At 29.3% G+C, this 15,400-nt stretch overlaps 2 protein-coding genes across 2 annotated transcripts; both read left to right on the top strand.

Annotated features, from left to right (window-relative positions):
- Positions 1–2,553: 2,553 nt before the first annotated feature.
- Positions 2,554–8,492, top strand: LOC107871254 (protein SULFUR DEFICIENCY-INDUCED 1). The gene is made up of 4 exons (XM_016718138.2): positions 2,554–3,105; positions 5,314–5,526; positions 6,943–7,098; positions 7,858–8,492. Exons 1-4 carry the CDS (start codon positions 2,989–2,991, stop codon positions 8,263–8,265), a joined length of 894 nt encoding a protein of 297 aa, XP_016573624.1. The 5' UTR covers positions 2,554–2,988; the 3' UTR covers positions 8,266–8,492.
- A 2,768-nt stretch (positions 8,493–11,260) lies between these two features.
- Positions 11,261–15,188, top strand: LOC107872664. The gene is made up of 4 exons (XM_016719295.2): positions 11,261–11,404; positions 11,980–12,074; positions 13,113–13,385; positions 14,980–15,188. The coding sequence occupies exons 1-4, from the start codon at positions 11,390–11,392 to the stop codon at positions 15,017–15,019; spliced, it is 423 nt and encodes a 140-aa protein (XP_016574781.1). The 5' UTR covers positions 11,261–11,389; the 3' UTR covers positions 15,020–15,188.
- The last annotated feature ends 212 nt before the right edge of the window (positions 15,189–15,400 follow it).

Below are 15,400 nucleotides of genomic sequence, written 5' to 3'. Positions count from 1 at the left end.
CATATCATACCATATCATGAACCATTCAAACATAGTGTTTGATTTCAAATCACCATTCAAACATAGTGTTAGAAAATCAAGAACAATCAATCTTTGAAAAAATTCTTTTAGCTCTTCCCTTCGAGAAATTTTCTTTCTTTTTTGGTTAAGAAAGATTGCATTAATTTAAATAAGCCCTTCTAGATTTTTTATTTTTTTTGTTAAGAAAGATTGCATTAATTTAAATAAGCCCTTCGAGAAATTTTCTTCTTCTTTTTTTTTTTTTCGGTTAAGAAAGATTGCATTTTAATTTAAATAAGCCCTTCGAGAAATTTTCATTGTTGTCTTAGCTTTGACAAAGAAGAAGGAAAAGAAACTTAAGAGATGTGAACAATTCTAACCAACCAAAACTTTGTCAATGTTAGAAAAAATTAAGATGTCATCTCCATTGAATAATGCTATTTCTGCAAAAAAAAAAAAATCACCTTATTAATTATAACATAGAATTTTTCTCTGTTTGATCTTTGAACATGTGGATTTGATTGACTAGACCAAAATGAAATTAAATGAGATAAACTATAGGAATTGAATTGAATGACGAAAATAACTGATAAATACATATAGGACACACTATTATTCTACGTGGCATAATACACATATGATATTATGTAGGACACAATTTAGCTACATTCAACATCACATATAATACGTATGTCTACTTGTTCACTTTTACACAAATGTGAGTACAAATAGACACATTGTCATTCATAATACATGTAGGACGCGACTTGATTATATTAGACGCTACATATATAGAATAGATGTGTCTATTTGTTCACTTTACACAGATTAATTAAGTGTTTATCTGTGCACACCTAAAGTTGAAAGACATTGATGCATGCTAAAATCACGCTAAAGTCAAGAACATATTTATATAGTATATCTATACAAAATGATAAAAATGACTATTTGTCGGTAGACCTGGGGATTCCCGACCAGAACTAGACGAGCTTACACCTTGGTAAAAAAATGTTTCCAATAATAAAATAGAAATTCACAAGAAAAATATTTTTAGAAAAAGATATTTTTCTTTATATCAAATATACCCCTATGATAAAATTTTACGACATGAACCTAAATTAATCAAACACCAAATATAAGCGCATATCGAAAAAAGAAAATAAAAAAAAAGGTGAACCAACTAAGCCTATAATTTATCAACGACAAAAAAGAGCAAGAGAATGTTTGGATTAGATTATAATTTGATCAAAATAGCTTAAAAGTTATTAGATTTTAGGAGTGTTTGGCAATTTAAAAAATTGCTTAAAAACAAGTCAATTTTGTCTTTTTATAAGTCAAAAACTAGAAGTTGGTCATTACCTACTTATTTTTATTAGCTTATAATCTATTGAAAGTTGACCAAGTAAATAACTTTTGTATTCCTTATAATTTTCATTTATTCTAAAATTACCCTCTTGTAGTCCATTTGATTATTTTTAGCTTATAATCCATTAATGCTTGTATTAATTAAACATTTTCACTTTTGTAGTTATGGCGAACTTAAGTCTAGCCATATTAGTACATTTTTTGTATGAAACTTCTAATTTATGAAATATGATTTTTATGTATTATTTTCCTTCTTTAATATATTTTTAAAAATTTGGACAATTATTATTATACAACATATAAATTTCTCTAAGAAAAAAACTCACGAACCAAGAAATATGGAGAACACTCACTGAAGGTATACAGCTTCATGAACGATTAGTGAACGATTCATGTATATTTGATGACTCAATGTTCGTATGCGACAGTGTTTTAATAGTGATATAATCATTACTCAATCAACGAGTAATATAATCGGAGCCGAAGGAGATTCTTTCAATTGAGATTCACCCAAAAAAAAAAGTACAAATAGCAGCCCTCATCTATGGTGTTGCTGGATGCTTCTGATCCCGGGCAGGGATTCTCTATAATGTCACTATTGTAGACCTTTTTCAATTAAGAGTCATTTTAGTAAATAAATAGTATCATTTGTGACCAACTATTTATCTATTAATGTAATTATAATGATTAGTAACATATATATTTTGTTTGATGATTTAAACTCTTTTAACCAAGAAAAAAAGATTTTTTTAGCGCACAAATTTAATAGTAAGTCATGAAAATATTATATATATATATATATATATATATATATATATATATATGAAATTGCAGCTGTATTGATAAACGTTGATAAATATCTCTCAGTCATTAATTATGAAATTACATCACTATATACAATATTATCAAAAGTGAGGGAAAAAAATTAAGGTTGCATAAAATTTATCTTTAAAATAAAAATTAATAGATATATAAATATTAAATTCTAATATTATATTAAGAATATATATATATATATTAATTTTAATTTGAATCATTTTAAAAATAAAAATTAATACTAATCAACTCTACATATTGTTAACAGCTTTAAGGGTATTTCAGATATTTTGACCCAAAAAAGTACTTAACAACACTTGTTTATGAAATACGTCAATAACTTTTTTTTAGTTTCAATATTTTTATCCAAACACATAACTATTTATTTTTAAAATAAGTTTGAACACTTTCAAAAACACTTTTAAAGAACTTTTTAAAAAATCACTTTTTTTTTTCAGTTTATTCAAACGGGCTCCAAGTCTCCCCACGTTGAAAAAGGAACACAACAAATATAATAATTGACATCTAACTATAGATCCACTACGTGGCTAATAATATATCCAACGATATAGTATAATATATAAATATAATAATACCCCACAAAAAAAATAAAAAGCATATGGACTTTTTCACATCCAGGTTCATTTTTATTAATTCTGTTGATCCAACACAATAAATTTTCCTCCTTTTTCTCAAACTCTATCATCACTCCAAAAAGCAAATACGACCTTTTCCCTCTTCTTCTCTAACAAATTTAAACTCCATTATAATTCTTTTGTATAATTTTTGCATTTACAATTTTCAATTATGAAGAATAATAATAATAGCTGCTTCAAAAAGGGAGATGAAAATAATTCCAATTATCGAGTTATTCATAAGCTTCCTAATGGTGATAGTCCTTATGTTAGAGCAAAATATGCACAGGTTCGTATGATCATTCTATTAATAGTTATATCGCAGAAAGTTGGTTTTCTTTATTAAACATTATAACTTAATTGAGTAACCATATAAGAAATCAATTCGTTGTTATATATTGTGTTAATCTTCTTTTTCATTGACTCATTATGAGAGTTTTAAGGATGTATTAGTTTGTTTCTAATTATGAGTTATGTATATAATGTTCTAACATGGTTTGGAAGATATAAATGTATATGTATATCAAATATACTCTTTCATATAATTTGTTTGTCAGGTTTTAACTTGCCACGAATTTTAGTAAAAGTAAGAAAGATTTTTTAAATTTGTTGTCTTAAACAAAGCGAGCGATAGGTAGACGGTACCAAAATGTCTTTTAATTTTATGATTTTAAATATGTTACTTGCAATATTGGAGCTAGGATTTTCATTGAGGGGTTCATAAGTATATATACAAACTAGTTGAAGAGGGTTCAACATCTACTATATATGCATAAAAAATATTTTTAATAATATAAAAATAATATAATTTTTCGTAGAAAGGGGTTCAGATGAAACCCCTAAGCAAAGGTGGCTCCGCCACTGATTACGTGAAAAATTGAAATTAAAGAATTACAATTTTTTTTTTTAAACGGACTAAAAAGAAAAATAAGATAGACTAATTAAAATGGAAGGAGTGTGTAGTATTAGGGCCCGTTTGGCCATGGAATTTTTTTTCTTTTTTTCGAAAAAAATTTTCGGAGTTGAAAATTATGGTGTTTGGCCAAGAAAATTTTGAAAATAATTTCGGAAATTTTTTCTGAAAAGAGAAAACAAGTTTTTGTTGTTTCCACAATTTTCCAACTTCAATTTCAATTTTTATTATTATTACATATAACCCCAATCTTTTAAATTTTTACATAAAACTCTCCTTATAACATTACTTTTTCAATATTACATATATAACAGTTTTAAAAAATAAGATAATTATAATTTCAAACTTAATGCTATCCTAATTAATATATATATATTTTTCTCTCGTCATTATTTTTATCCCTTATTTAATTTTCTCACTTATTTAAGACATTATTTTACTGCTAATTTATATTTATACCCATAAATATATAAAGTATTATATTTATAATAGAAATAGACAAAGTATGTTATATATAAGTTTATACCATGTATATATCATATACACACATATATAAATATACAAAGTATTAAGAAATATACTAAGCATATTTATAATATATATATACAAAGTATGTTATATATGAAGTTTATATCATGTATATACCATATACACACATATATAAAAATACAAAGTATAAAGAAACATACTAAGCATATTTATATATTTATGGTATATGATATAATATACCATAAATATGCAAAGCATATTTTACATAGAAATAATTTATTCACACACAGTAAAATCTTTCATGTATAAGAAAATTAAAGAAACAAATTAGCGGCACCCTAAAATTTAATAACAACTCATCATTTCCTATTTTTTAGGAACGGAAAATGAAGGAAATAAATTAAATAAATTCCTAAAATAATAAATTTGTTTGAAAGATAATATTTGTTACCTAAAAAACAGGAAGCAGTGATCTGTTAATATAACATTCATATTTAAAATTTTCAAATATGAGAAAACGGCTATTAATGTAAATATTATATATGTTATAATTGAAATTCATTACATATGACCATGTATTTGTAATTATTTTTATAATAGTGGCTAATTGTGTTTTTTTTTCATTGGTAGGTAAATTTTAGTTGGGTGATTTTGATAGTTTGTAAAAGTTAGGGCATAAAATCATATTTAAAAAAGTTTTTTTAAAAATCAAATTTTTTTTACAAAAAAGACATGGCCAAACACAACTCCAACTTCAATTCCAACTTCAACTCCAACTCCAGAAAATTTTAGTTTTCATGGCCAAACGACTACTTAATTTGATGTGCATTAGTTGCAAAAGCTAATTTTCATTGAAGAGATTCAATATATAAATAAATTTTCTATAATATAATTTTTCAAAAAAGGAGATTCGAATAAACCTCTTCCCACTGTCATCTAGCTTCGTCCTTGAGCTATGGTCCAGTGATAAAGGTGCAAAGTGCAAATGAATGTCGTAGCAACTTTGATCATAGTTAGGTACTGGATGCTTATGTCTGAATTAATTAACAGTGCTAATCTTGATTTATATTTTTTTTGTGATGTGACTAATTACAGCTGGTTGAGAAAAATCCAGAAGGTGCAATAGTATTATTTTGGAAGGCAATAAATGAAGGAGATAGAGTAGATAGTGCCTTGAAAGATATGGCAGTAGTAATGAAACAACAAGATAGAGCTGAAGAAGCCATTGAAGCAATTAAGTCCTTTAGAGATAGATGTTCCAAATTGGCTCAACAATCATTAGACAATGTCCTTTTTGATTTATACAAGGTGTGTATAAACCAAAAACTACTCCTCTTGTTTCATTTATATATACAATGTCCTTATGTCGACTTTTCCTGGTCTATCGGAAACAGTCTCTCTACTTCATCTGAGGTAGTGGTATATACTGCGTACACTTTAGACTCCCCAAACACCACTTTGTGGGAATACACCGGGTATGTTGTTGTTGTCCTTATGTCAATTGTCTGAGTCCTGGTCTTTACTAGCATTCGACATAAATGTTACTAAAGGCTTTAGTGACTCTGGATTCAATGACATTTAATCAATCGCGGTGATTGTTTTTGTTGAACATAAGAGAGGTTTTTAAGTATCATTAATTCATTATATGCTTCATTAGAGATAAATGCTCCAAATTGGCTCAAGAATCATTAGACAATGTCCTTTCTGATTTATACAAGCTGTGCATAAACCAAAAAAACTACTCCTCTTGTTTCATTTATATATACAATGTCGATTGTCGAGTGCTGGTCTTTGCTAGCACTCGACATAAATGTCACTAAAGGCTTTAGTGGCATTGGATTCAATGATATTTAATCAATTGCCGGTAAATGTTTTTGTCGTAACATAAGAGTGGTCCAGAAGTACTTCCATTAGTTCGTTAAGTTAATGATCAAAAACACACTATCAAGTATCCCAGTTTTTTCGAGTTTCATACCTAAATTATCAGGTGTACGTGTTCAGCTGAACTATCAGTAACTATTTATCAAAACACACCTCAACTGTCAACTATTCACTTTTCCTACTTGACATATCACCACCGTTCAGGTAGGAACTTTTCCTACTTGACATATCACCACCGTTCAGGTAGGAACTTTTCCTACTTGACATATCACCACCGTTCAGGTAGGATAAGCTAAGTAAACAGTTGATTGTTGATGTGTGTTTTGATGAAAAGTTAGTGATAGTTCGAATAAGAAACTCACACACCTAATAGTTCTGGTATGAAGCTCGAAAAAACAGAATATTTTGAGTGTGTTTTTGACCCTTCACTCGTATTATAGTTATTCCCCGTAATGTGAATGATATTCATCAATCTTTTCTGTCAGGGGCTCACATTAGTTGAACACATGTATTGTAATCTTCTTATATGGTCTTGGTCTTAAGTAGCTCTAATCTCATGAACATACTTATGAAGGCTGAGTTAGATTCAAGATTCATTTTCGTATAAGAGACAAACTTATCGATCATAACTTTGGTATAATTGAGCCCCTATGTTGTTTTATCTACACTCCAGATGTCTAGTCTTAAACATGTCGTAGGACTACTAAATATTCTATCAAGACTGTACATTAGTCGATCTCCTTCTATGGTCTTGGACAGTTTCACATCTCATGAGCTAATATTTTTTGAGTGAAGTTAGATCTTGTTATACTAATTCCTGAATAATTAATGAATATGTGACAGAAAAGTGGAAAGTTAGAAGAGCAAATTGAATTGTTGAAGCAGAAGCTACAAATGATATACCAAGGTGAAGCATTCAATGGTAAACCTACTAAGACAGCTAGGTCTCATGGAAAGAAATTTCAAGTTACCATCAAGCAAGAGACATCCAGGATACTGGTATGTACCTACTTCTATCATTTACTGTTAGTTTTTCGAATGCTCTGTACTGCTTTCTTTATTAATTGACATGTTTTCTTCATTCAGAACTACTTTGATTTGCTACATTTGAGCCGAGTGTCTCTCGATTGGAAACAGCCTCTCGACAGGGGCGAAGCTACCCTTGGACAAAGGGGTTCAGCAGAAAATTGTACTATTTATACATGGTTAAAATTATTTTTTAGGTATATATAGTAGATGTTGAACCCTCTTCGGTTAGTGTGTATGTTTACTTTTGAACCCCCTTAGTGAAAATCTTGCCTCCGCCACTGCCTCTCGTCCTCCTCCACGAGGTAGGGGTAAGGTCTGTGTACTTTACCATCCCGAGAACGTTGGACCCTACTTGTGGGATTATATCGAGTATGTTGTTGTCGTCGTTAAATTTGTGTTATGATGAGTGCCTTATTATGTAGTTTTAGTGTTCTTTTGTTGTTCTCTCTCTCTCTCAACAATAGAGATGAAATCATCCTGCTATTCTAAGGGTATCAAAATCCCCTTATAATCTTGTAGTTTAAAACATGTCACGTATGATGTTGGAAGTAAGGAGTTACTAAATACAAGAGTGGCATTCTTCTTTAAACAGACTAAAAATGAAAGTAAGGTATACATTTACGATCATACTCATATTGAACCTACTAACTCTGAGTCATGAATTCGCCTCTACCATCACTTGCTATTTGGAATTCTTTTAACACTTTTCCTACATGAATTATTATGCAGGGCAACTTAGGATGGGCATACATGCAACAAACAAACTATGCAGCTGCTGAAATTGTTTATCAAAAAGCTCAGCAAATCGACCCTGACGCCAACAAGGCTTGCAATCTATGCCTATGTCTTGTAAAATTAACGCGATTTAATGAAGCAAAAACGGTTCTTGAAGACATTTTACGAGGTAAACTCCCAGGTTCAGATGATCCTAAGTCGAAAAACCGTGCTATAGAGCTATTGAAGGAGTTGGAATCATTCAAATTTGCAACATCTAGTTCTTCACATTTAGTATTATTAGAAGATGTGTTTATTGAAAGTCTTGATCAGTTGATGAACCAATATGTCCCGATTCGATCGAGAAGATTACCTATTTTTGAAGAAATATCAGCTTATTATAGAGATCAATTGGCTTGTTGATCTCTATAATTTATGTTCATTTGAAGTTTTTTTTGTGTAAAATTATAGTACTTTTTAGTTGTTAGTATCAGTGTAGATGCACATAAGTACTTTAGGCACAGTTTTTTTTTTTATTGTATCAATTTGAATGTTTTGTAGTGCAGTGTTAGTTTGGACGGGGACGTTTGGTAGAGCGTATAAGAATAATGCAAAATATATTGATGTGATAATAATGTTTTTATTAGTAATGTTTGTGTTAGCTATGCTTATATTTTTCTTATGCAGTGTTTGGTTTGACGTATTAAAAATAACATGAATTAAATAATTTCTAAAAAAAAATTTTTTTTACAAAAATATCCTCCATATATATGTTGGAAAGGATGTGAAATTTTTTTTGAGCATAATAGTGTGTTTAATCATGTTAATGTATGTATAAGATTCATTGCATTTCTAATATCATGGATTTTGAAGTATTAATAATACACACCTCAATACACAATCGAGAGCATTAGTTATACATAGGGTGCAAAAGTATACCAAACAAGGTATTAGTAATACACATTAAACTAATGCATGCATTAATTTTTCAATACACTCTACCAAACGACCCCGGGGTCGTGTATAAAAATAATGTAAAATATGGTGTATTAGTAATGCTTGTATTAGTAATGTTTGTGTTAGTTATGCTTGCATTAGTTATGCTTGTATTTTTCTTATGCAGTGTTTGGTTCGATGTATTAAAAAAAATATGAATTACATAATTTTAAAAAAAAATTATTTTTTTTACATAATACCCTTAATATATATGTTGGAAAGGATGCGGAAATTTTTTTGAGAGGTAATAGGATCTTTAAGCATGTTAATGCATGCATTAGATTCATTGCATTACTAATGCCATAGATTTTGAGGTATTAGTAATACACACCTCAATACACAATAGAGTGTATAACTAATGCTTGCATTATTATACATAGGGTAAAAAGGTATAACAAACAAGGTACTACTAATCACATTAAACTAATACATGCATTAATATTTTAATACACTCTACCAAACGACCCCTTAGTGTTTTTCTTTAGATAAACATCCGGTATCCCCTCGAACTATGTCCAAAGTTGCTACGACACACTCCAACTTCACATAGGTCTTATTACTTTTTGAACTCAATTTTAGTGTATTTTTGTTATCCTTTTCTGCTGACATGACACCTTTATTACATAAAAATGGGGTCCACGTCAAAGGTATCACGTCAGCTAAAAATATGTTACATCAGCTAAAAAGGGTGATAAAAATATACTAAAATTAGAGGTAATAGAAACTCTGTGAAATTCAAGTGTGTCAAAACAAATTTGGTAATAGTTTAGGGTTACTAAATACTTCAATCATTTTTTTTTCAATTATTTGAGCTTTTTTATTTATTTACAATTTGATTCGATATTTGATGTCTATTTAGAGGTTTGGTTAATATTAATTTATTACTTATCGGAGGAAAAAGTGCTCTCTATCAGAATTTTTGCTCAGACCTTTGATCAAATCTTGATTGTATTGGAAAATTTATATCATGCTGCATAAACTTTGCCATTTTATGCAGGTTTATTTATCTATGATTGCTAACGTTTGAGGTGTGTTTGGTTTTTATGGTAGTATCACTTAATGGGCTGAATATATCAGAATAATTAATACTAAAAATTATAGGCCATCATTATCAAATAGGGTCACTCATCATTATCAACAATCACTACTCCACCATTCTCTCCACAATCGTCACTGTTTTCAATCACTACAATCAACTGTCCTACTATTAACCAATAGCCACCATTTAAGATCATCGCTACCAATTATCATTACCACCATAACCATCAATTCTTATCGATAATCACTATTATATTATTAAAAATCATCACCATTAGTTATATCACTATCATTCACCACAACTAGAAGCCTCCACCACCAACTATTACCAACAACCAGCACTATCAATCACCGCTAGCTACCCATAACACTATCATGACCAATCAACACTACTAGCTATTATCGCCACCAACCATCAAATGATATTTTAAATATATATTTTTTTGATATGTATTAGATTAATTTAACACTTTAATAAATTTTACATTTATTAATTTTTAAATAAGAATACGTTTGATGCATTCGAATCATGAAAAAACAAACTGTCGTAATTATTTAATATTCAGCTATTAATGCATCATCTTAGTATTTTAGTGTGTAATCAGATTTAGGCATCTAAAATTTAACAAAAAAGGGCCTAACATACCCTTTAACTATCTAAAATGATGCAAAAATATCTTTCATCTACCTATTGGGCCTAAAATGCCCCTCCTATCTACCTATTGGGTCAATTTTGCCCTTCCATTTAATAAATGTCTATTGACTCCACCTCATTTATGACATGACATATTTTTATTGAACAATTAATATATAATTAAACTAATTAATTTTATCCTCAAAACTCAATCCGCCCCGACCAAATAACCTGATCGATGAATGAGGATTTATTTTTTGTTAAAAGCAATTAGAGCGGATCTTAGTTGGATCAGGTTATTTGGCCGGGGCGGATTGAGTTTTGAGGATAAAATTAATTATTTTAATTATATATTAATTGTTCAATAAAAATATGTCATGTCATAAATGAGATGGAGTCAATAGACATTTATTAAATGGAAGGGCAAAATTGACCCAATAGGTAGATAGGAGGGGCATTTTAGGCCCAATAGGTAGATGAAAGATATTTTTGCATCATTTTAGATAGTTAAAGGGTATGTTAGGCCCTTTTTTGAATATTTTAAAGATATCTTATTATTCAAATATGCATTCAGATTCAAATATATTAATCTTAATATAATCGTAAATAATGGGTTTAAACTTAAATGAAGAAAAAAAAGGATAATAACTTCCTTCCATTAATATCGACTATTTAATCTTACATGTCTTTTGTACCATTCTTTTAGGACCATAATAACCATCCAAATAAATATTTTTTTTTTTAAATGACACCTAAATTTCTCATCTATTTTTTCCCATATATATATATGTAGAATTAATCAACTCCCATTTCCTTTTCAATAAAACTGAATTTCTTTTTTCTGAGAAAACAATTGTTCCACATTCCAAACTTGTGAAAATGGCCTTCAGAATGGTAAGTAAAAAGAAAACAATTATTATTTTTCTTTTTTCGTATTTTTGTTTGAGTTAATTAAAATCTAGTGACAATTACGTGTATGTCTTATAGTTTGAATTGCTAGATTTTTAGTTTCGATTAAATCTATAAAATCCATCCATTTTTAATGAATTAAGACCTTATAATGTAACTGCATTCTCTGGTTTAATCGTCATTTGATAATCAATACAGAAAAATATCATTTTTTAATATTGATCATAACTTCTGTATTTATTATTAATTTTATCGTTACATCAGAGATACTCAAAATCCATGGTTTATTTTTTATTTTTTTTGGTTTTTTGGAGCTTAAAGTGTAGTGATATACAATCAAAAGTATTAGATGAGAAATCCTTTTTGTGACTTATAGTTTGAATACTAGATATTTTACTTTCAATAAAAGATCAGATCGAGCCATTTGTTCAATTGAGACCTTATTATAATGCAACAACATTCTTTGATGTAATTGTTTTTTGATAATCAATGTAGAAATTTGTTTTCATTATGATAATATATAACTTCTATATTTATTATTATCTTCATTGTTACGATAGAGGTACTGGAAATCTATGATGAATGCCATCGAGGCGAATCGATCGTTTGCTTCTACTGCTGGTGGTTCTACTCATGCCAATCCTCCAAAATCCAAGTTTGCTTCTTAACTTTTCACTATTATCTTTAATTTTTATATTATCAAATTATCTTTATCTGTTATAATTCATCTTTTTTTAGTAAATCATTTGAATAATTTGATAGTATAAAAAAGAAAATTACACTAACGATATAAATAACTTATTTTTTTTTTTTGTAGTTGTAGTAACAAAATCTTACTAATGGAACTCTGTCAATTGATGTGTCATACAAGTTTTTGATCTGCCATTTTAGTTTGTAACATTTACATTTTATCCTGAAAAATAATATAATTTGTCAAACATGATTTATTTACTTGTTTGTTTTATTTACAATTTCTTTCTGAAGTATTTAGGAATAAAAATGATATTATTTAGTTAAATAATTTTTACACTATCAAGTCGATTTTATATATTGTATATCAGATGGAATATCTTATTTTCAAGATTACAAATCTCACATTTTAAGGCTTACCTATCTTTAAGGTGAGTGTGATAGAGTAAAAAATTAAAATTATAACTCCAACGGTATATATAACCTAAACTCTTTTTTTAATACTTTTTAGTTACAAATAATGGAGTAAAGCATGTAGTACCCTTTGAACTATGATCAAATTTGATACGACACTCCAACTTCACGAGGATTTTATTATCCCCGAACTAAATTTTAGCGTATTTTTGTCATCCTTTTTAGCTGACGTGACATCTTTTGTCAACTTTTTAGCTGACGTGGCACCTTTGACGTGGACCCCATTTTACGTAATAAAGATGTCACATCAATACAAAAGAGTAATAAAAATACGCTAAAATTGAGTTCAAGGGGGTAATAGAACCTCTGTGTGTCGTAGCAACTTTTACCATAATTCTACTCTTCTACTAGAGGGTGCTTAATGCTTTATCTCTGAATAATGATTTATAAGTTATATACACACTTTATTAGTATAAAGACTTTCTTACTTTATCAAACCAATTTAACATGTTATAACCAATTGATCAATAACAAATATTCTGTCAATACTTAAAACTTAAAACTCAATATTTAAATTTTTTTTGGATAGGTATGCAGTGAATGGAGATATGGCACCAGTGTATGTATTGGGTGGAACATTATTATTGGCAGTTGGATTATGCATTTTCACAATGAAACAACAATTATTTCATGGTCCTGGTGTTTATGTCACCAAAAAAAAGAGAGAAAATCTTGCTGAAGTTGATTTTCCAGATGCAATGGCTAGTTCTGGTAACAAGTACATTAACAAGTCTGTCTTGAGGAAATTTGGTAGAATCCAAGAGCCTGTTAATTCTCAATATGACATTGACCCTTACACCAGGTAAATACTTATCCGCACAAGGTGTTTATGCCTGTCGAATAAATAAATGGAAGATATAATATATAAATGTGTCCTTTTAACTTGACTTCAACTTTCATCTACGCCCTCCAACTTTGGGTGTGCACAAGTAGACACTTAAAATTGTATAAAGTTGAACAAGTAGACACACATGGGTCCTATGTGCATAATACACATAGGACGTCACGTAGAAAAGAATTGGCCACATAGGATGCCACATAGGACATGTGTGTCTACTTGTTCAACTTTATACAATTTTAAGTATCTGTTTGCGCACACCCAAAGTTAGAGATCATAGATGTGATCTAAGGCTAGGTTAAAGGACATGTTTATGTATTGTAAAGGCATAATACATAAATGTGCTCTTTAACTTGGCTTCAACTTTTCTCTACGTTCTCCAACTTTGGGTGTGCATAGACACACACCTAAACTTGTATGAAGTAGAATAAGTACACACATGCGTCTTATGTGACATCTTACGTGGCTAATTCAGGTCCCACATGGTGTCTTGTGTGTATTATGCCACATAGGACGCACGTGTTTATTTGTTCAACTTTATGCAAGTTTACGTGCCTACTTTGGCACTTCCAAAGTTGGAGATCATAGGTGTGAACTAAGGTCAAGTTAAAGGGCATGCTTATGTATTATGCTATAAATAAATAGAAGGTATAATACATAGATTGACACCTTGTGGTTCAATGAAATTGCGTTGAACACCATGAGGTCTCTCAGGTTCAATTCCCAAAAGAGTCAAACATTAGGCGATTTCGTTTCATCTGTTCTAGCCTTGGTGGATAGAATTACCTGATACCTATTGTTGGTGGGAGGTGACAGATATCCTGTGAAATTAGTCGAGGTGCACGCAAGCTGGCCCGGACACCATGGTTGTCAAAAAAATAAAATAATACATAGATTGACACCATAACTAAATATTAAAACTTTGAAAATGTACATGTAGACACTTTAACTCGGTCACATAAACACACTTTTTTGAATGTGCATTTTTAATGTTGGGGTGTTTACGGGACAAATTTAAACCAGTTAAGTTATATCTAGATATGTGCTTTCAAAGTTGAGGTACTGCTTAGTTGCCCGTTAAAGCCAAGTTAAAATGTATCTTATTTTAAATTTCTATCACATAATCATAGTTAAATGATACTTGACATTTTTAAATTTATTTGATATAGTTCGACTCGATAGAATTTAGGTAAAAAGGGTGAAACCCTGTGGTTTAGAAATATACCATAACATTTGTACATATGATTATAAGATTTTTGAAACTTGGGGGTTGTTTGGTTGCTAGTTAATTAAGAATGAAATAATTCATCTATTAAAAACTAGCATTATGTTAGACAAATGTTATGAAGGTACATTTTTACTCTATTATATATTTTGGTCCGAATAATCTCTCAATCTTGCAAAGTTAAGAATAAAATATGCGTACATTTTATTCTTATTAGATTTCACTTATAGAATTACCATAAATATATTGTTGTTGTTGTATATATTTTGGTTCATCATTTCATTCCAATCCTTTAAAATATTAAATTTGTATATATTTGTTTAATTATTGCAGGCCGAGAAAAATTGAGTCCTTGAAATCAGTTGGAGCTTGAGACAAAATTGGAAAGTCCACTGTGAAAATAGATTTCCATTTTTCTAATTTAATTTAGCTCCCATGGCACAATAAATTATATGTTGTCAATAAAGTGCCATAAATTTGAGGAGAAAATAGATTTTGTACTACAATATATTCCTTTTTATTGCTATTTCATTTTTTATGCATGCATTTCGCTTTGAATGTTGTTGGGATCGAATAATCAGGTTGTCATACACAAGCGTAACAAAGCAAGTTCGAAAAAATAAGATAAACAAAAGCATAGTAAATTAATATCATGATTTGGTTATTGGTCTACATATGTTCGATTCACTAATAAAAAGTTTGTATAAAAGGAATTGATAATATAGCATGTCAGTAAGGGTGTCAAATGGATGAA

This window comes from Capsicum annuum, chromosome 5, assembly GCF_002878395.1.
Source record: "Capsicum annuum cultivar UCD-10X-F1 chromosome 5, UCD10Xv1.1, whole genome shotgun sequence".
Classification (NCBI taxonomy): Eukaryota; Viridiplantae; Streptophyta; class Magnoliopsida; order Solanales; family Solanaceae; genus Capsicum; species Capsicum annuum.
This window is presented reverse-complemented; position numbering and strand designations above follow the sequence as displayed.

What these genes read in the sequence shown, in the direction of transcription:
- LOC107871254 (XM_016718138.2), top strand. Translation starts at nt 2,989, where the DNA reads ATGAAGAATAATAATAATAGCTGCTTCAAAAAGGGAGATGAAAATAAT. An exon ending in TCCTTTTTGATTTATACAAG is followed by an intron (nt 5,527 to 6,942) that starts GTGTGTATAAAC and finishes AATATGTGACAG; the next exon opens with AAAAGTGGAAAGTTAGAAGA. An exon ending in AAGAGACATCCAGGATACTG is followed by an intron (nt 7,099 to 7,857) that starts GTATGTACCTAC and finishes ATTATTATGCAG; the next exon opens with GGCAACTTAGGATGGGCATA.
- LOC107872664 (XM_016719295.2), top strand. An exon ending in GCCAATCCTCCAAAATCCAA is followed by an intron (nt 12,075 to 13,112) that starts GTTTGCTTCTTA and finishes TTTTTTGGATAG; the next exon opens with GTATGCAGTGAATGGAGATA. An exon ending in GACATTGACCCTTACACCAG is followed by an intron (nt 13,386 to 14,979) that starts GTAAATACTTAT and finishes TAATTATTGCAG; the next exon opens with GCCGAGAAAAATTGAGTCCT.